The sequence below is a fragment of the Centruroides sculpturatus genome, unplaced genomic scaffold (genome assembly GCF_000671375.1).
Source record: "Centruroides sculpturatus isolate CEXI.00-Female unplaced genomic scaffold, Cexi_2.0 scaffold524, whole genome shotgun sequence".
NCBI classification, from domain to species: Eukaryota; Metazoa; Arthropoda; class Arachnida; order Scorpiones; family Buthidae; genus Centruroides; species Centruroides sculpturatus.
Genome location: NW_019384773.1, coordinates 287,739 through 310,353, shown reverse-complemented (window position 1 = coordinate 310,353; position 22,615 = coordinate 287,739). Strand labels below are relative to the sequence as shown.

Below are 22,615 nucleotides of genomic sequence, written 5' to 3'. Positions count from 1 at the left end.
GAATAAACAAAAATAACTCGGCAAATACAAATCAGGTGTGTGTGATTTATTATTATAAATAGATAGCATTGCTGAGAAGGTAGATAGATCATATATATCACACTAACCTTAAAATGCTTTGCAAATATTTTTAAACGTATTACAAATGTTTTTGGTCCACCTTAGTACCTTCAGTTGGAGTTCTACTAGAGAAAACCCTTTTCTGGTATGATTCATTAAAAATTTAAAAAGGAAATTAGAACACACTGGAAACCGAATAGAATAGAAAATCAACCAGAAAAAGTGTTTTCTCTAGTAGAACTTCATCTGAAAAAGGTCCTAGGGTAAACCAAAAACATTTGTGATATATTAAAAAATATTTGCAAAGCATTTAAATAGTGTGATATATTTGTCAATGCTTTGTTTATTACATGGATTTTAATATCAAACATATTTCAACTTAAAAAGTTGGCTTATTTTTCTGTTTTAAGCAAGATACATGAATGAAAGTAAAACTAAATCCGAAATTACTGAACAGATCTGAAACTACCAAAAACAACAAATACTTTTTATTTTATTTTAAAGTATATTATTCTAATAATCAGGTGCAGATAACTTGTTCAAGAATTCTAACCAGTAAAAGGCCTTGACATATTAACTTGTTTTCATATTATAGTTAAAATGGTTGCTTATGAAATTCATTTTGAAAGATTTTTATATGAAAAGCAATCTATAAAAAGAAAAATCTCATTTTACATTTACAAAACAGGATTTCTTTGTATATAAATTACATCCCATATGACAAAATATTTAAAATTTGGTATATATAAACAACATTTGTAGTTTAAATTAGTGATTATTTATTGATTGATTTAAATATATATTAATGAAACATTTTCATATATTTCTTACCTTCATTATTAAACAAACTCCAAATTTTAGCAAATAATATTCCCATATTCACCTTTAGAAATCCTAATAATGAAAATTCATTGTATAATTATTACAGTTCATTTTTAACAATGTTTACGAATTAGATAAGTTCTAAATGAATGTCAAATTGATTTATAATTCATAAAACTTCGAACCGAGAACATTTAAAGAGAACGAAATGACGCCTATTAACCATCAGCTGAATCAACTAGTTAGTTAGTTATAAGTATGATTATTGGTTGTTTTTTATTTACGTAATTGTGATGTTTTGAAATTAAACATATGACGAGGCACTACTTTTGACACGTGACTTACATTTTCTAATACGTTGTTAATATTTTATAAATTATATAAATTATTCTTATTAAACTTTATGAAGTACTTTAAATTGAATTTAATTTAATATTATTATCTTATTCTCAGTTAAATATTTATTTTAAACTTATTTTTTTTTCGAAACATCTTAAATGGACAGATGGCGTTAGTTGTTATGGTTAGAAACTATAGGTAATAGATTTTTTTTAATCTTTATATCGAAATTTGTGTGTTTATTTTACTCGTTTATGAATTCTATAATGAATTTTTAAATAAAATCAATAAATAAATTAATATCTAGTAATTATAGAAGTGCTTTATGTGGATATTGACAGAATTTCAGTTAAAGTTAATTCTAAAGGTTTTTAAATATAAGATTTCAGTTTGTGTGGTCATAGGAATGTATACCGAAACGTTCTAAAGAATAAATTTAATTAAATATAATTTATGGCTGTATTTAATTAAATTAGTATCATAGTCTCACTCTTCTAATGATAAAAGAAGGCATACTGCAGGGAATTGTTTAATTAGATCTTCAACAGATATAGTGCTTTTAACAAAACAAACAATTTACTAAGTTAATAATTAGGTTACTCAAAATCTATATCATAAATTTGAATTTTTTTTATTTAAAAGACAATAAATTAGGTTTTTAATTTTCTTATAGCTATTTCTGCTGAAAAATCTCTTTAATGAATATAGTCGTGTGAATGTATTTACATTCAACTAAGTAATGATATTACATTATTTTACACAGCTTCAGATTGTTCCCATTTATTTCCATAACAGCAAATGTAAATTCCATACATTTTTCCAAATTTCATAACTTCTATGCAGAAGTTAAGAAATTTGGAAAAAATTTGTAATCAAACATTTAATTTCATCAAAAATTAGAGAAGTAACACATTCTTAATTTGTGAATTTAGGTTTGACTAAATCAAATCATTATCAATTACACAAAATTGATAATCATAAATATCTAAAATAGCCTATGAAAAATAAGAAAATACTTCTAGGAAAAAAAAAAGATCTTCAGATAAGTATTTCATCATTTACATTACATATAACTAAACATGACTAATATGATTATAAATTACTAACATGTGATATTGAAATAATTATTATTTAGTTAATTTTACTACTCAAAACAATTATAGAAGAAAATGCTTATTGTAAGTAATTGTTAATGTTATACACATTACACCAATAACAATTATATTAACTAATTCATTTGTAGAAATTTAAATCATCATCATATTTTTTAGAAACCATTAAGGAATGTTTAAAGATTATTTTTAGTATTTTCAATCTATATCAAGTAACTCATCATAGTATGATTCTGTTAGATATTTTATTTCAAGAAATGATCTTTAAATTCTCTATTTTTGTAAAAATTAATTATAAAAGAATAATAAAAATATATAGAATTTTTTGTAAAAAAAGAACTTGAATACAGACAAAATTATATTTTTAATGTTTAAAAATTTACAGAGACCATAACATATAACAAATCTTTTTCAATAAATAATTACAAGATATTTTGTTTTTGAAATCCAGTTTGTATTGACATTTAAGGAGAATTACATAAGTAAAAACTATTAACTAATATTTTTCTTCATTTTAATAATAATTGCATATTTATTTAATCAATAAAATCATAAACTGTATAACTTGTGAAAATATTGGCAAAAGTGAAATATGCCTATATGTATTAAATATAAAAATTAATATTCAATTATAAACAAAACATATTATATGAAGCATTGATATTAAATTATTGAAAATTTTTAGTAACTTTAAAAATAATATAATTACAGACCAGACAAACTTAAATGTAATAAATTTACAAAAATATATGCATTAAATTTTAATCAAATTATTAGAAGAGCCCATCAGCAGCCAAGTGCATGAAGCCACTGAACATTGGTAGTTGGTTCTGGGATCTTGCCAACAGTTTAGCCACATGGAGTTTTCTGGTTTTCTTCAGGTTTGTAATGCTTAAATAGGGGCCAGTTTCCCATAGAAAGTCCACATAATTTAGGGGTTTTTATGTCTTTATCTTTTTTCAATGATTTATTTCCAAGCTAAAGATAATGCATTTGCATCCCTTGTGTTTAGGCACTGTTTTTTGGCCTTGCTCTTGTATATATCTATTTTTTACATATAGCAATGGTTGGAGAATGTACCTTTTTTAATAATGTTTCTTTCATCCCACTTTATAACAGAGCCTTCCAACTGTGACATTGCTGCTAAAATTGCATTACATAAAAACCTCTGAATTATGTGTCCTCATTAGTGATGTGCCAGATCGTTAAAACTGTATATCCGCGGATGTGGATACGGATCATTAGTGTCTGGATACGGATACAGATCTCAACTTTCGTACTCAGTCGGTGCTGGTGCATGTGACCTTGGACCAATAGTTGACGCTTTGCGTTAATAACGCGACATGTTTTGACTTGCACTGCACGTGTTTTAGTTTATAGTGTAAAAGTGTGCTAAATTAGAATTCACAGCAAAGGAAGACAGGATAAAGTAACAAAAGTTGATATAATTTTCCAATTAAGCTATTTCGCGTCTTTATACAGATTCTATTTCAGGGGATTCCAACTTCACGGTACAAACAGTAGCATGCGAAATTACAGCGATAATAATAGTTTGCTGTATCCAAAGCACGTGTACAATACAGATCCCGATCGCGACAATATAACCCGGAACCTTAAAACTAACCTTAAACACTAACTTAACACTAATAACAGAAAAAGGGATAGAATTAAGAAGACAGAAAAAATGGTAGATAAGATAGAAATAGGGATATCTGGGGTTTTGTCCCTTTTTTCGGCTTGTTTCTTTATGCGTACTGTTGGGTGGGATAACACACGTCCTTCTCCTATAACTGGCCAGTTCTCTTCTTCAATAATTAGGATTTTTCCTTCCACAGTCGTCAATACGACCTTAAAACAGGATCTTTTTTCTGAACTTATTTCTGAACTATCCGGTCATTGAAAATACGACTCCCAGTATTCTCACCTCGTCCGTACACTCTGCCGTCCGGTTTACGAATGACCTGCTACGTCACTTCTCTTTTTTCTCCGGCTCCTGCTTACACCTTTGCTCCTCAAATTTCTAGGAACTGCTCATCCCACCCAAGGGACAGGGAATAGATAAGAAAGTTCTAGAAGAAAATAGAACAATAGAACTAAGGGTAGAAAGAAGAAACGAAACTAAACTAAAATTAATATTTACATAAATATAGCGTACCGCCACAATAGTTTAGTGCAGTGTTTCCCAACCTTTTTTGTGCTATGCGCCACCTGAGCCTTTCTAAAATTCTTATGTCTCCCTAATATATATAGCGGCTATATGGTTAACTTAAACTCTGGACAAGTCCATTTTCGAATTGCCCTCCTTAGCAATCCAATTGCCCCTTGTGGAACATGGACCCCACGTTGAGAAACACTGGTTTGTGGTTAGTGTGACACAGGATAGCATAGATTACGTTTGTGTTTTTGGAGAGTGTTGAGTTAAATTAAAATAAAAACAATGTCGACAAAAAAGTTTAGTAGTGAAATATGGAAATATTTTACGATAGTAAATGACGAATGTGCTATTGCTACCTATCTTTAAAATTTCATATAAGTAATGAAATTCATTAAGATAAAAGATCCGCTAAAGATCTGCTAAAAAGTAACGGACACGGATACAGATCTTTTTTTTCCCTCGGATATCCGCGGATGTGGATACGGATACGGATACCGGCACATCACTAGTCCTCATATATTATACATATTGGATAAATAAATATGATAAAAAACACACCTTTAACACTCCAGCAAATAAAAATAAAAAACATTTTTGATTGTTTTTAACTGATCTTCCTCAGTTACCATAAAAAAAAAAAGTTTTATAAAATATTATAAATACTAATAACAAGTAAAATTTTCATGAAGTTCGATCCTACTTGAGATAGGACACATTATCCTCTTCTATTTCCCAATCCCTTTGACCTTTAACCACCAAAATTTAATAGCATTAATCTTAATCCCCTAATACACAAACCTCCCTGCAAAATTTCAGAAATTATTGACAAAAGACACAGGAGTTATTAAGCTTCAAAGTGGGTGAGCAAAATTGTCCCCCCTCATACACACATCTATACATACAGAAAAACCCCTGAAGTTTTTGCATTTCTTGACATTTCAAAGTCCCAAGTCCAACAATGTAAAAATCTTAGATTATTTTTTAACTGATTGCCATACTTTCCCTCTGTTATATGGGTATATAACAGAGCTGGGAAAGTAAAAATTTTAATTAATTTTTTTTTATCAGAATATAAGAATACTTTATCACATTTTTGAATGAGTCATTTATTAATCAAACAGCAAATTTAGATAAAAACTCATTACCATTTGATTAATTAATTAAAATTTTATATTGTTATTTAAGTTACACATTGTAAATTTATTTTATTGTAATACAATTTTTTTCTTTCAGAGTATACGCATCTTTTGAAGTAATAAAGAAAGAAGAAAAGAGGAAATGAATATCTCTTTATAGTTTTTAAATTACATTGCCTCAGATTTCTAAAGTATCATGATTAATTAATATTATATTTTTGCTCAGAAACATATTTTATAATACAATTTTAAATCAAGTAAGCCAATATTCCCAATTTTATTAAAAATTAGAAAAAAAAATCAATATGAATGAATTGGTTAGAAGTTTTAAAATAACTTTGTGTAAATACAGAATTTAAACAAGTTAAAATATGATTACACTAATTACACAAACAATCTTAAATTATCATCTGCTGAACATTTAAGATTATGTACATAATTAAATTTCAACTTATTTATAAAAAATCTTCATAATTAAAATACTGGTTTATCATTATGTATACAGATAGTATTTATGTAAGGTTTTATAAACAATGTGAGTAATTATTAAGTTTATACTAATTGGTTTTGCATTACAGAATCATAGTGTTCTAATTTTCTCTTTAAAATTTTGTTTTTTTAATTGACAGTTCTAATACAACTAAACTAAAAGTTATTTGTTAACAAATGATAAAATTAATAATAATAAATCTGACAATAATCCTGTTTAAAACAGATAACAAGCATAGAATAATTTAATATAAAAATTAATAAACACTGATATTTTACAATAGTTTATTATTTCATTAAATAAATTGTTTTTCTCAGAAATAGTATATTTGGGTATTAGTTTTAGCTTCACTATTATATATTAACTCATTCTAATCAATAACTATATAAATTTTAAAAAAGTACAGTATATCATGCTAAATCATATTAGAATTTATTCTTTGATTGCGATTTGATTGTTTGATTGAAAAACTTTCATCAGACTTCTTTTTGTTAAATTGATTAGTATTAATTTATAACTGCTTTAATTTTATTAAATATTTCATATAAAAGAATATTTGCTAAAAACATGATTTTTTTTAAATAAAGAAATATTTTAAGATATTTTTTAGGCCTAATTAGTTAAAATTATAGAAAATTACTCTTAAAAGTATTATTACAGAATCATTAATTTTAATAATTATTTTTATATTAAAATTGTTTAAATGAAACATTGTATCATATGGATACATCTCATAGATCAAGATTTTGAAAAAAACATTTTAAAGATAGTAATAGATTCTTAAAGAAAATATTAATTCATTAGTTAAATGTTTATTTTAAATACATCTGTGTGAAAAAGATGCATGAGTTTAAATATATCTGCTGTTATTTGATATTTTGTGCATGTATAGCTGAGTATTGTTTAGACATAGCTGAAACTCTTAAAAATGAAAATGTGACTTTAATTTTTGTAACATTAAAAAAGTTATAAAAACTATTGCATATATCTATCAAATATTTTTATTCAAATCTAAAAGAAATTATCTCTAAACCATATAAAAGATTTGTGTACATTTTAAAGCTTTAGAAGATGAAAAGAATTTCTGAAGACATTGTGAATATTCAATAATACAGCTTTTAATCTACATAGTAAAAAATATATTGTTTTCTCTAAAAAGTACTGATAGTCTAAAAAGTACTTTCTGTGGAATTTTACATGTTGGGCATTTATTTTTGATAAATAGGACTAAGTGCTTTCAGACTTATTTTTTGTTAATTAAATATTAATATTTTTGTTAGAAATAGTTGGTTAGATTTCTGCTGAAATGTGTTTTTATATCGAAATGCACAATTGTCATAAAATCTAATTTAAAATTGATACTATTGTAAAAATAATTATCAAGTAATAAGTATAATTACTGAATATTTTAAGAATTTCTTCTTTCTTTTGGAATGTTTTCATTTTAAATTAATTTTGCAGTAGAAACTTGATCTACATTGGAATTTGTTTTATTTCTGAAAATTATTTAAATTTAGAGAAAAGCCAATTCTTTTATCTGGACACATTATTGCATTATTCTGTATCTTAAAGCAAACTTCAGAAATTTTAACAAACTTTATTTTATTTCTCATAAATTATCAAAGGTAAAATAATTATTTTCATTTTTTTTCTAAATAGAATAGAATAGAATAGAATGTTTATTAACGTAATAGGCAATAGCCTGTTACAGTAATAGGCAATAGCCTGTTTTTTCTAAATATGAATTTATTAAATTTCCTAAATAAATTTTTTTTTGTAAATTTATTAAACAGAAGTTTAGAAATTTTTCTTGCTTATTATTAATTAAAGAATATAAAAGATTAATTCATAATTAATAAATATTCATAATCATGCTTTGTAACAATGTGGTGCAGAACAAAACTATGATGAAAATAAATGTTAAGCTATTTATTAATAATTTGTTATATTTATTAAAAGATTAAAATATTTGAATTTTAATACATGCTGCTTTATGATATTGAGCATATTGTAATAAAGCACTAATGATAAGCTTTAATTATTTATATTGTTTTTGATAAAAAAAATTTTAAAATAACAAATATTGAAACAATTAGATTTTTTTTTTTTAAATATTTATAATCTTGTTCTATCATGGTTTATAAAAATTACAAAAAATGTACACATTCATATAAGTATTTATTTTTTCAGAAAATTTAAAGCAAATGTAACATTGTATTGCTATATTTAATACATTATTTTCTTGGCTATTCAACCAAGAAAATAAACTTTATATCTAAAATTTTTGGATTAAGAAATATAATTTCATAGGATTCCAGAAATTATTATTGTAGTTTGCAAAGTAAGTAAAATTAGAAAAAAAATGTTATGATGATTATTTGTCAAAAGCTTCAGAGTAAAACAAATAATTATGATGAGAACTTTCAAATAAAGTAAAAGATAAAACCCATTTTGACTGTGCACACCTCATATGTAGCTCTTCCCAGCAACCTTTTCTCAGACATCTAGAATGAGTTGAAATTTATAAGGCTGCCCACTAAAATACTGCTATTAACTTTCATGATATAGGCACCTTCCCCACAGCATGGAAGTCTTTCTTCTAACTGTAAACTTATTTTCCTCACCCCTCTCACTCTCCTTCTTACTTACATTAGTCCCCTTTTTCACACATGTATGGCAGTTCCCCATTATTTCAGCAGCTGCAGGATTAGTTAGCCTGAGGATGCCTGTTCAATACATGTGAAAATATTAGCACTTCCCATTTTTTTCTGCTGGTTATTTGGTTTTTTTTGTAGCTTTGTATAAAACAAAATAATTATTGAGATATTTAAACAAAATGAAACTAATTAAAAAATAAACAAAATTTACTTAAATTCTGATAGAAAATAATTTTAAAATATAAAACTTGTTTTGAAGAAAGAAATTTGTTTATAGCAATTTAAGATTAAGTTTGCCATTTATTTAATCAATTATTTATTGATGAAGACTACAAAACAGATTTTCATTCCATTGATAAATAAATAAATTAATTTTAACATCTGTATATACTCATGTATATTCTTCATATTTGAATATATTTGAATAGTTATATTTCTGTTAATGATATATGTCACATCTAGTTTATAATTTTAGTTTTAATTGATGCCTATAATAATTTATTAAACTACAGAGGTCTATGCAACTTAATAAATTATTATTTGTAGTAATTAAACTCATAAACTAAAATGTAACCTTCAGGGCTTTCAAACCACACAGATCATTTCTTGCATGAATCTAACATCATAAATAAGAAATAATGATATATTTTTCAACTACATAATTATATAATCTTCCCACAAATATATTTAATAACCTCAAAAAATACATAGTCCATTTCAAATTATTTGGTTCATCTTCTCTTATAAAAATTCTGACATTTTTTACATTAGATTATTTTACATTATATTTTCATGAAATGTTTTTGCCACCCATAAATTGTTTACATGCACTCCAATATCCCAGTCAGTTTGAAAGAACAATGTTTGATAATTAATATAAGTTTAATTTTACAATATAATTTAATAAATTAAATTTAAAAAATAATTAATAAAAAACTGATGTAGAATTAATTAAACTTATTGAATATAGTAGTGAAATTACAGTATAAACTCAGTTTAATGTTTTTCAAAAAACCAATGAAAAAATATGTTAAATCACAAAATATGTAAAAGCCAAACTTTCTTAAAAACATGCTAGACTGTTTCAATGTTCAAATGCATATGTAAATGCATTTAGAATGGATAAAGTGAAGAAAAACATATATTTCCAGTATAAATGTGCATCCAAGATAATGTACAACAATCAGCAACTATAGACGTGTTTTACACAAAGATAGTAAAGCATTAAACAGTAGCAGATTACGTTCCTTTCAGGCCCTAGATGCAATTTTGTTATAAGATCTTTATATAAAATTGTTTTTTTTTATTAAAAAGTCAATAAAATCTTTAAATAATAAGTTATTTTAGAGATTTTTAAATGTTCAGTAAATTTTTTGAGTCGTAATGTTTTTCTGTGTAACCTTTGAGGTCTCTCAAAAAATCAAGGCCCTAGGAGCACCTATTGGGTAATCCATTAAAGTTCTCTTTTGAATGTGTCAAGGATACTTGTTTGTTTCCTGTTGAGGATTTTATGTGTCTTCATCACTCCAGTTTCAAAGTTTGAAACAAAGAAACACAGCTTCATCAATATCATCACCACTATTGTGTATTAAATACTTTCGTTTATGTTTTGTACTTGTTGTCATAATGTCTGTGTTTGTAATGCATATAAATACTGTATTTGGACCATAAAATCTGTAGTGAACTTCAAAAATTGATGTGACATCACTTTACTATATTTGCTATGCCAGTCTCTGAATCCAGCAATGGTTGCCAAGGTGCAAAAAAATAGAATGTATCTTCATGCTATCATAATGCAGCAAAATGATTTTGATAATTCATTGTACTTTTTTAATTCTTCTAACCATTGAACATGAAATACAGTACATTTCTGTTTTCTATAAACATTGGGTGAAAATTCATCTAGGGATCAAGTTTTTATGCATTAAAACCTAAAAATTTGCAAAATTAGAAAACACTAAATGCAACATTAACGATGTGGTTTATGAAGATTTGAAGAAAGTGGTGAAAAAATACATTAAATTAAGTTAAATTATAAAATGAAATCAAGTGTTAAGTGCAACATTTGTTTTCTTTCCACTGTTTCTAATGTAGAAACAAATATTATCGAAATGTATATAAAGTAGAGCGTCGTTTATCCGAATCAATTGGGGACTGGGGTTGTTCGGATAACTTGTTTTTCGGATAACCGATTATGTACGAAAAAATATATTAACNTCTAGGGATCAAGTTTTTATGCATTAAAACCTAAAAATTTGCAAAATTAGAAAACACTAAATGCAACATTAACGATGTGGTTTATGAAGATTTGAAGAAAGTGGTGAAAAAATACATTAAATTAAGTTAAATTATATAATAAAATGTAAGATTTTTAATAAAAGAAACTAATCTAAAAATATAAAATTTTAGAGATTTTTTTTATTGGAAAAGTCTTGTTACAAATAAGAATTTTTTAAATTAATATATGCTGTTCAAATTCATCTCTAGGTAATTTAAAGCATCATTTCCTTAGAACTGTTAGAATAATCAATAAACAGTAACCTGTAATGTAAAACCTTACTATCTTGATATTCACCCAGCTGATTTTTCAAAAAAATGAACATTTTCGGTCTTCTTCTAAGACCTGCTTCAGGTGAAAAATTTCAAACAGATGGAACTTCTAATGTCTTGATGATCTAATATTTTGAATGCAGAAGAGCTCACAGCTAAATTCAAATTTAAAATCTAGAATTGACCAATAGGATGCATCCAAGTGTAAACATCCTAAAACTGTTTTTCATAATGTATCAAAGAGGGCCTGCCATGCTTTTCAAATGCACCTCAGTAACCATTGATATATTCCATATTTTCAAAGATGATGATTGTCTGCTTTAATCATTTTTTATAATAAATCTAAAGGATTTAGAAAAATAGAAAAAATTCAAAAGTTTTTCTTCGATGAATACAAACATTTTTTTCTTTTCCAAAATATGTTTTGTATTAATTTGAATAGTAAAATATTATAAATTATTATTATTATTAGTTGTGCTTTAGTTAGAAATATCTTATAATATCTTAATTATCAATAGTTGCTTTTACTTTTTTAATATCTTAACACCATATGTATTTTTAATTAAAAATTTTATAGTTATTACATATATAGAATTTTTCATTTGAAACGTATTAAAGTTGTCTTTAAGTCTATAAGATACTCTCTATTATTTATAATTTTTGAATTGTTAGAATATTAAATGAAAATTTATATTAAAAAACTTCTTTTAAAAAAATTTAAAATTTAAATTTTTACTAATTAAATTGATCTTCTTGTCAATTGATAAAATTATAATCTATTGTTTGCTTAGTCTAAAAACCTTAACAGATTTTTTAAAACTCTTAAATCTAATTTCTATTGTAATAAAACAGAAATATTGTAATACAAAACGACTTCTAATAACATGACACTGAGTTGAGTAATAACAATCCATGAAATATTGTATCTACTTCACAGAGAGAGGTCTATATTTCAAGATAAATCCAATAAATTTAGGATTTCAATTACATGAACACACTGAATTATGGTAAAAGTTTAATTACATTAATTTTTTAACATTTGCTCTTCTGCCAGTTTAAATAGTTTGGCAAACTGCAAAAGAATTTTTATTTTTATTTTAGCTATCAGATTTCAAAGAGATTTTAAAAGAACCTGATTTATGTCTTCAGTCTAAACAGACAATAGACTGTAACTTTCACATACATAAAAACTTCTGATTGATTAAGCAAAATGTCAGACTCTTAAGATGTTAGTTCTTGTTTTCTAGGTTGTAGATTAAGATTTCAATTCAAGCATTGATGTTTGAATTATTGATATTTAAAAAAAAAAAATTTTATTTAACAAGTAATTGTGGCATTGCCATAAAAGAAAGACATTAAAAATTACATTAAAAAATAAGATTTAAAATTTTCAGTTTTAACTCAATTTTATTTTTTATCAAAAATATGATTTAATAATTTGAACTTAGCAGCTGGTTCATTTTTAGTGAAATATTTTTTTTTATTTTTGAAAATGTAAAATAAAAGATTAAAATACAATATAATGGAATTCTTATGAATTAATCATAAAGACTCCATTATGTTTATGTTTAAAATTTATAAATGTACAAATATTTCTAAAATTATTTTTTTATTTCATTATTTTTACATTGTTCAGTATATATTTCTATCATTATATTCTTTATTGTTTATCAATATATTATGTTTAAAAATACTTCATTTTATTTCTTTTTAAAATCTTAATGATTTTTAGTTAAAAAAAAATACTGTCTGATTTTGCATTCTATATTTTTTTTTTATTTTTATTAGAGAAAAATATCCGAAGAATTTGTACTTTTGTTCATTTTATTCCAGTAAGTAAATTTTATTTTTATTGTTCTTTCATTTCATTTCATTTGTTAAATAATTAAGTAATTTCTATTTTCACAAAGATTATTTCTTTAAAGATCAAAACCATTAAATAAATTTTTAATGTTTAATTTTAAGTAAAATAAATAAATTTTATTTGATTATTTATTTGTTACTCTAGTCAAATGTACAGAATGCATATTATGATGTTTAATGCTAATTTATAGCCGTTTGATTCTGTTGATATTTGATTCTGTTGTTTGAACATATATATATATAATCTTTAGATTGAAGTTTCATTTAAATATTACAATCAGTAAACTAACTACTTGAAAAAGGAGGTTTCTCTGATCAATCATCAATAGGACAAAATATTCTAATTTAATCTAAACAATTTCATGTTACAATTTCTCAACTTCATCTAAACAAAATCTTCAAACTGTAAATTAAAATAAAAGCAACTGTCATATTTAATTACAGATATGTAATTTCAATTTCAGTTTTGTATTAAACTATATGGACTACTTATGTTGGTGGGTTACATAAAATCAAAATTTTAAGTCAAAATTACAATAAAGCCTGCTAATGTAATTTGTAATTGTAATTGAAGGGACCAGCTCAAAGTGGTCATCTTACACAGGTGATCATATTAGCAGGTTTCACTGTACATCAAAGTACACAAAGCAGTGTTGAGTAATTCATCAATCAAAATTACATTTTAAATCTTCTGTTAAACAATAAATAAACAAAGAAAAATAAATTTTTAAATTAACATAATTGCTTGAATATATATATTTTATAAAATTAGTATATAGATGAATCAATTTTACTGATAATTTAGTATAAGATAAGATTTTATTAGTTAGATTAACAGAATTAACTTATAACATTTTTCCCTTTGAAATTAACAATTTTTACAAAAAAGAATTAAATATACCAGTGAATTCTCTGATCCATCACAAACAATATCATTTTAGTCTAAAAACAAAACTATTTGATTCTTAAATCTAAACTGAAGCTTATTTAAGTGTAGTTGAAGTAATAAGGAAAGTAAGTAATGTTTAACTTATAAATGTTATAGTAAGTCTTTTCATTTATCATAGCAATATCCTTGTACCAATTGTGAAAACTAGATTTCTCTCTAAGGACAACAAGTCAGGATTTACACATTTGAATTTCCATGTTTTTACAATACTCCTAAGATAGTGATCAAAATTATCAGTAGACTGAAAAATTAGCTGAGGAGACAAACCAGTCCCTTCCAAAATGTATCATATTGTTTATCCTACAGATAAGTAATTAATGAAAATTATTGGTTAAAAATATTTTAAATCTATTAATTTCTCAAACAAAACAGAAAATTTTCTTTAACTCTAGATAAAAAGTAACATTTTAAATATTTTATTAATTTTATTATTTTCATTGATAAACTTACTGTTTGTATATTATGATAAAAATATTTTGAATGTTATTTATAAAATAATCAGATGAATGATTTAACTATTAAGTTAAACTATTTACCTAAATTATCTGTGCATTCAATTTAGATAAAAAAGTTAAACAATCCTAAAAGCATATGGCACATCAAAGCTCTCAGTAAAGAATTAGTCAATACATTTATCCTAAATCTAAATTAATATTTAACAAATAAATTCTTCGTTATTAATATTTTGATTTGTTTTTTCGAATAGAATGAAAATTATTTGCAGTAATTTATACCTTGCATATTTATGTTGGCTGATTGATAAGTAAAGTCTCCTACAATAGCATTCCATGAAGTTTCAGGATGGAAACATATGCCCACAATCATTTAGTAACTATGTGTGTCTAATCTGTATGTTTGCAGTTTAAGTTCATTATGTTGAATCATTTTATAATAGTCAAGTTTAAACATAAATAAATAGTGGTCTTCTTCATTCTTTACAAAAATATCAATTATTAATTGAATTTTTTAGCAATGAAAGATTATACACTGATTGAAATTCACAGACATTTGTGAGTTGTATACATACGGCAATGTTTATATGGATAAGATGTAGTTCTACAACCAAGAATAAATCATTGATGAGGGGATTTAGATGATTTATTCTTCAGCTTGTCCCCTCAATGATTTAGATGAGGAGACAAGCTGAAAAAATTGTGTAGGCCTATAAATAGACATGGTATTAGTAGGACTGCCTACATTCAACTTTATTATTTTAAATTTTTTATTTTTTAAGCTTGATGTGGATGATTATTATTAATTTAATCTGTTAAAAATAGTTTTACTGTATAATAGGTATCTGATAATGCAAGGGACAAGGGTTGAACACACAAGAAAACATGGACAGTATGATTAGAGTGTCATGCTGCAGCTGAAGACAATTTGTGGTATTGACATCTTGGTCACTTACACAAAGAGATGCGCTGTGACAGCTTGAATTCAGTTTCAAATTGAAGGAAAGGCTTTTTGAGTCCCTTTCTATCATAATGAAAGACACTCTGCTGCCATAGGTGATCTTATATATAGTGATATGTGTGGACCAATTATGCCATCTGCAATTAGTGGTAAAAAGTATCTTCAGGTAATCTTAGATGACTTTCACATTTTGTCATTGTTAAATTGTAAAGAACAAGAGTGAAGCAAAAGATAACTTGATATATTATATTCAAGAAATTAAAGCTTAACATGGTCTTACTGAGGAAAGACTGTGATTAGATATTGGTGGCAAATTTGGTTCAAATAGTTTTAAAGGATTTGCAAAACAATGGTATACTATTGGAATGCACTAAGAGTTACAGTCCACAGATGGGAGGAAAGGCTGAATGCATGAATAAGACTATATTAAACATGACTCATACAAATCTCATTGACTGAGAAATCCCAAAGGAGTTATGGGGAGAGGCATTAAAGAGCTCAGCCTAGAAACTAAATAGATATCTAACAAGGACTATTCAGAGAAAGAAAACGCCATCATTTTGTGGCATGGATGGAATGCTCTCAGCAAGCTGAAAGTATTTGGATATCGAGCATGGTTCAATATCCTACCAAAACAAACTATAGAAGCAAGAACAAAATGTGCAGTTATTATGGGATATTGTAGTAGTGGCTACAGGTTGTGGATCCCAGCTGAAGAAACGATAGTAAAATCATGAGATGTATGTTTTAATGAAAGCTGTATGGAGTATATAGGAAACAAAAGAGCCAAATCAAAACAAATAGAAGAGGGAGTTGTATCCCCAACTATATTACACCCAGTATTGAAGAAGAAGAGCAAGATGATGATGGAAGAATACTAGGAAACAATAACAACAGTGAGCTAAAAGATGAAAGAGAAGACAAAAGGGAAAATTCTAACTTTAGAATTTTCCCTTTTTGTTGATGATAAACAATATGCAGTATACAATTCAAAATCATTTAAATGGAAAAGTTTCTTAATGACAAAAGGGAAAATTCTAACTTTAGAATTTTCCCTTTTGTCATTAAGAAACTTTTCCATTNTACTGTGCTCCTCTCAACTGTCAGGAGCATTAAACCTTCTTATGCTCTGTTTACCATACTCTACCATGTTCTGTAGCAAAGAAGGAATGTGCTGTTCTGCTGTTTTTTCTGTATTTTGTTCATTTATTAAAAACAGTTTTTAGTTGAAGCAATGTACCATTGTACATTCTTGTTTCACTTTTAACATTATTAATATTTATAGGCATTTTTTTCATATATACGAAAGAAATATATATATATATGTAAGCATTAATAATATAAGAAATGTAAGTATTAATGATCTGTTAAATTCTTATTTGTATTATTATATTTTAAATTAGAAAGTGCTTAATTTTTAGATATGAATTATAGTAGGAAATCTTATTTTTTTTAAGTCAAAAGTATTTATAAGATGATTGATCTAATCATATTATAAATATTATGTGTAATGAAAAATATTACATATTTGAATGATGTTATCTTACATATTGCAATCATAGCTTAAATATGCTTCTTTGCACATCTGTTGAATGCCTTTTGGTATATATCATAGTTGATGTAATTTTCATGACCACTGCTGTAATCTGTTCAGAATGTTTGAATACTTTTATATAGATTTTTCCATATAAGAGATTAGCTTTACTGTATGTAAATGGAAAAGGTTTAATCAATGTTATTTAATTGAAATAGAACTAATTACTTAAACCGTCTCTAAAATGATGTATATTAGAACTTTAATAAATGTTATACAGTTTAGATCATCTGTCTGAAGTGCTTATGATTTCATTTCAAAATAACTATATTTCTATAAAATTACAATCACTATAAGCAATGATATATTACATCGTGTTTTGCAAAGTGACAATTTTTCTAAACCAAAAAATGCTTGTTATATACAAGTTATGTTATAACAAGTCTGTTAGGATAATGATATAGAATATACAAATAATTTAAATTAGATAATACAATACTTTAAACATATTTCCTGAATTATAGAGTTTTTATTTACTTAAGATTTTCAAAAGTCACTTCAACCTAGTTTTCATTAATTGTAAAACAGTTCTACTGTCTACTGTTTCATCTGATTTAACAAAAAAATCAAATTTTTCCTTTATATATTTTAAATAAATTAAACAACTAAAATCTATCTTTATGTTGTTTTATTTAAATATATATAAAATATTGTAATTCAAATTATACAGTTTTAATTCATTTGTAAATATCATCATAATTAGTTTTTGGCATAATTGTTTTTTATTTATTTATATTTTTATAAAATTGTTTTAAGTGATAATTTTCTAGTTGTGTCAGAAAGTAATTATATAAAAATTCTTTACCTTTACATAATAGAAAAGATTGTTTTTCTCAAGATAATAATATGGTCCATACAGGATATATATTATACTCAATAGACTTTGCAAAATTAATTTCATACTCTCTTGAGCCATGCAATTAGTGATTAGTCATAGATATTTTTATATTGTGTATTTATACTTTTTGACACAATACAGGTGTTATTTCTGTATATTAATTTTTTTTATTTTATCCCACAAATAAAATATTTCCCTAAATGATAAATTATTAAAAATTTTCTTTTATATTTTACATCTCATTCTTTGTTTTGTGCTTACTCGTTTTATTAATAGTAAATTTGCTTTATTTAATAATAACGCCTTTAGGAGACATATGACAGATGCACAACTGACACAATGTATTCTCTAGTGATTTTAGATTACATATCCAGTTCCATATCAAATCAATTACTGCATTTTAATTTAATGTTATTGTTCTTTTCTGAAGTAGGTCATTCAAGTGACAGTGAAAAGCATGAAGAATTAATATCCTTGTTTACTGTATATATGGATATTTGCACATATTTTTCTTAAATAAATTATATTTTAAATTAGAAAGTGCTTAATTTTTAGATATGAATTATAGTAGGAAATCTTATTTTTTTTAAGTCAAAAGTATTTATAAGATGATTGATCTAATCATATTATAAATATTATGTGTAATGAAAAATATTACATATTTGAATGATGTTATCTTACATATTGCAATCATAGCTTAAATATGCTTCTTTGCACATCTGTTGAATGCCTTTTGGTATATATCATAGTTGATGTAATTTTCATGACCACTGCTGTAATCTGTTCAGAATGTTTGAATACTTTTATATAGATTTTTCCATATAAGAGATTAGCTTTACTGTATGTAAATGGAAAAGGTTTAATCAATGTTATTTAATTGAAATAGAACTAATTACTTAAACCGTCTCTAAAATGATGTATATTAGAACTTTAATAAATGTTATACAGTTTAGATCATCTGTCTGAAGTGCTTATGATTTCATTTCAAAATAACTATATTTCTATAAAATTACAATCACTATAAGCAATGATATATTACATCGTGTTTTGCAAAGTGACAATTTTTCTAAACCAAAAAATGCTTGTTATATACAAGTTATGTTATAACAAGTCTGTTAGGATAATGATATAGAATATACAAATAATTTAAATTAGATAATACAATACTTTAAACATATTTCCTGAATTATAGAGTTTTTATTTACTTAAGATTTTCAAAAGTCACTTCAACCTAGTTTTCATTAATTGTAAAACAGTTCTACTGTCTACTGTTTCATCTGATTTAACAAAAAAATCAAATTTTTCCTTTATATATTTTAAATAAATTAAACAACTAAAATCTATCTTTATGTTGTTTTATTTAAATATATATAAAATATTGTAATTCAAATTATACTGTTTAGTGGCAAGAGGATTCCAAGTACCTTATGAAGAAGGAGAATTTTGCTGAGCCAGTCTGTAGAACATCTACAATTAGAATTTTACTTTCTGTGGCAGTACAGCATAACTGGAAGCTACATCCGTTTAGACTCACAACTGCCTTTCTAAATGAATATCTAGAAAAAGATGTATACATCAATACACCAGAAGGGTTTAAATGTCAAAAAGGACATTGAAATTGAATAGAGTATTGTATGGCTTGAGAAATGCACCAAAATGTTGAAATGGCAAGTTTAATGAAGTAATGGAAAATTTAGATTTTAAGTCAAAATATGACTTCTGTTTGTATGTAGGTAATGGTGCCTACTTGACTATTTTTATTGACAATGTGATTGTCACAGTTTGAAGATGCAGAGATTGACAAATTAATGAATGATCTGCACAAAGAGTTCAATGTCAGAGATTTGGGAGAAGTCTCACCATTCTTAGGAATAAAGTTTGATCAGGATGAAAAGGAATTAAAAATCAGTCAGTCCAAAATAATTACCCATATCTTAACTGAATTTAATATGGAACAGTGTTGTGAAGTTGCCACACCTACGAAAATGAAATTTCATTTAGCAGAATCCAATTTGATGAAGAAAATCCATTTTGCAGATTGATGTGCAATCTGATGTACTGTACATTTCTGTTACAAGCAGGCCAGATATTGTGTATAGTGTGTTGTCTTAGTTGATATCTAGACAGACCAACAGATCAGTTGTGGAAGACAGGTGAAAGAATTCTTCGATATTTAAGTTGCACGAGATATCTTACATTTCGTTTTATGAAAGGTTTAGATGATCTAGTAGGCATGAGTGATGCTGAGTGGGGAGGAGAGGAAGAGATACAAAAACTAGGAAAAGTGTGAGTGGAATGATTGGTTTTCATGCTGGAAATCCAATTGCATAGTACTCCAGAAAACAAAACTGCATGGCTCTTTCATTCATGAAGGCTGAATATATTTCAGCTACCATTGCAGATCAAGAATTAATGAATTTAAAAAGTATTTTATCCAAATTTGGTGAGTGTAATATTGTAATCCTCAAAATTGACAACATAAGTATGGTTTCTACGATGAAAACGTTTGAGAATTCAAAGAGAGGTAAGTGTATTGATATAAGATATCACTACATCAAAGACCTGTGTAGAAACAAGGAAATTTCAATTGAACATACCAACTCAAATGGAAATATTGCTAACATTTTTATGAAAGCTTTGGGAAAAGAGAAGTTTGATGTTATGTGACTGGCTGGATATAGTGTAAATGTATAGAAAGTCCTTACATATTAAGTACTATTAATGTTTGAAATGTAGGATTACATTTTGACATTTCAAGAGACATTGAAATGAGGGGGTGTGTCAAGGAATGTGAATATCATACTGTGCTCCTCTCAACTGTCAGGAGCATTAAACCTTCTTATGCTCTGTTTACCATACTCTACCATGTTCTGTAGCAAAGAAGGAATGTGCTGTTCTGCTGTTTTTTCTGTATTTTGTTCATTTATTAAAAACAGTTTTTAGTTGAAGCAATGTACCATTGTACATTCTTGTTTCACTTTTAACATTATTAATATTTATAGGCATTTTTTTCATATATACGAAAGAAATATATATATATATGTAAGCATTAATAATATAAGAAATGTAAGTATTAATGATCTGTTAAATTCTTATTTGTATTATTATATTTTAAATTAGAAAGTGCTTAATTTTTAGATATGAATTATAGTAGGAAATCTTATTTTTTTTAAGTCAAAAGTATTTATAAGATGATTGATCTAATCATATTATAAATATTATGTGTAATGAAAAATATTACATATTTGAATGATGTTATCTTACNATTAATAATAAATAAAAATTTCTAATATATCATCTTGAAATGATGATTATTTTATTATCATCAATTATTTATCTGTAATTTTTTATTTTAAATTCCAATTTAAAACTTCATTGAAGTTTATTTATAAAAAAATTTACCAAAATTTTTTTTAATTAATCAGCAATCATAATTTAAAATTCTATATAAACTAAGTTTGCATAGGATTACTAATCTTATATGGTTAGCTTGGCTCATATTGGGAATTCAGATGGAACATTGACGTCTAATTAAAAATTTTTTATGCATTTACGAGTAATGACAGTTCTTATCAACTCTCATCAAAGCAAACTTTTTATATTACAAATTATCACTCGATAATTTGTTTATATAAAAAACTGAAGCTAATTTGAGCTTTGACTTCAATGACTTGTCACCCCAGGGTGGATTTTTAAAAAATTTGCCTCTAGGTTGCATCAAAGTTAAATCAGTTTTTAGCCGTCTCCACTCTATAGATTTTTTTAGCTTATAAGTTGATATAATTTTTCTCTCATGATTAGACTAAATATGAAAAAAATAGTCATTTTAATAATTAAATTTCTGTCCATTTTGGTTCTTTTATCTTAAATTAAGGTAAAATATCAAAATGGAATTTTTATATATTCATATTTTGGTATATCTTCAATCAGTTTTTAATATATTGAAATTTTTTAAACAGTTTATAGATGAATATTAGAAAAAGAAGCCAAGATGAAGAATATATGAGTAAAATATAGCTTTTTTTCTTTCGTTAATACACATTATTCTAAAAAAATTTTTAAATACTGTATTTAATCTTATCGTTATTTAAAAAGTGAATAAAGTCAATATATATTTAAATTAATTTTCAAATTGTTTACTTAATATTTTTATTTACTATTAAAAAATAGTAAATAAAAATATTATGTAAACAATTAGAATTTTGAAGTTTATTTAAAATTCAAAAATTATATAATTAAAAAAATTTGAAATTTATCAACTATGATTGTATTGTATTTACAAAATTGGCTTGCAATCAATCACTAAATTAACTAATGAAGCATGTCTTTTTTTTAATGTTATATAAAATATTTTACATAGCTGATCAATCCACTAGATAAATAATTAAAAGAAGAATGTAAGCTTGATAACTTTGGTCTGTCTACATACTTCACTCAATTATAATTATATTAGGAGATAAAAATCAATAGTAAAAATAATCTTAGACATAAGAAATTTAAAGACTAGTCTAACCAGATGTCCAATATAATCTACTGTACACATATTCTTTTTTTAATATAATTTGTACTTAAGTAAGCATAATCGTAACTTGTGCAAATTAAAATTCTGATAACATTTTATATCACATTTGCTTTCC

General features: G+C 25.3%; 1 protein-coding gene and 1 long non-coding RNA gene across 2 annotated transcripts in view; one reads left to right on the top strand and one right to left on the bottom strand.

The window, feature by feature from the left end:
- Positions 1–1,211, bottom strand: part of LOC111629030 (ADP-ribosylation factor-like protein 5A) — a 78,368-nt gene extending 77,157 nt beyond the window's left edge. The window contains exon 1 of the mRNA XM_023372897.1: positions 892–1,211. Coding sequence (XP_023228665.1) covers positions 892–937 — 46 coding nt within the window. The 5' untranslated portion in view covers positions 938–1,211. The remainder of the gene's footprint in view (positions 1–891) is intronic.
- A 12-nt stretch (positions 1,212–1,223) lies between these two features.
- On the top strand, positions 1,224–16,521 carry LOC111629031. Its single transcript, XR_002757267.1, has 4 exons — positions 1,224–1,419; positions 5,722–5,881; positions 13,110–13,153; positions 14,840–16,521. It is a non-coding gene; the product is annotated as an uncharacterized LOC111629031 (long non-coding RNA).
- Positions 16,522–22,615: the final 6,094 nt, after the last annotated feature.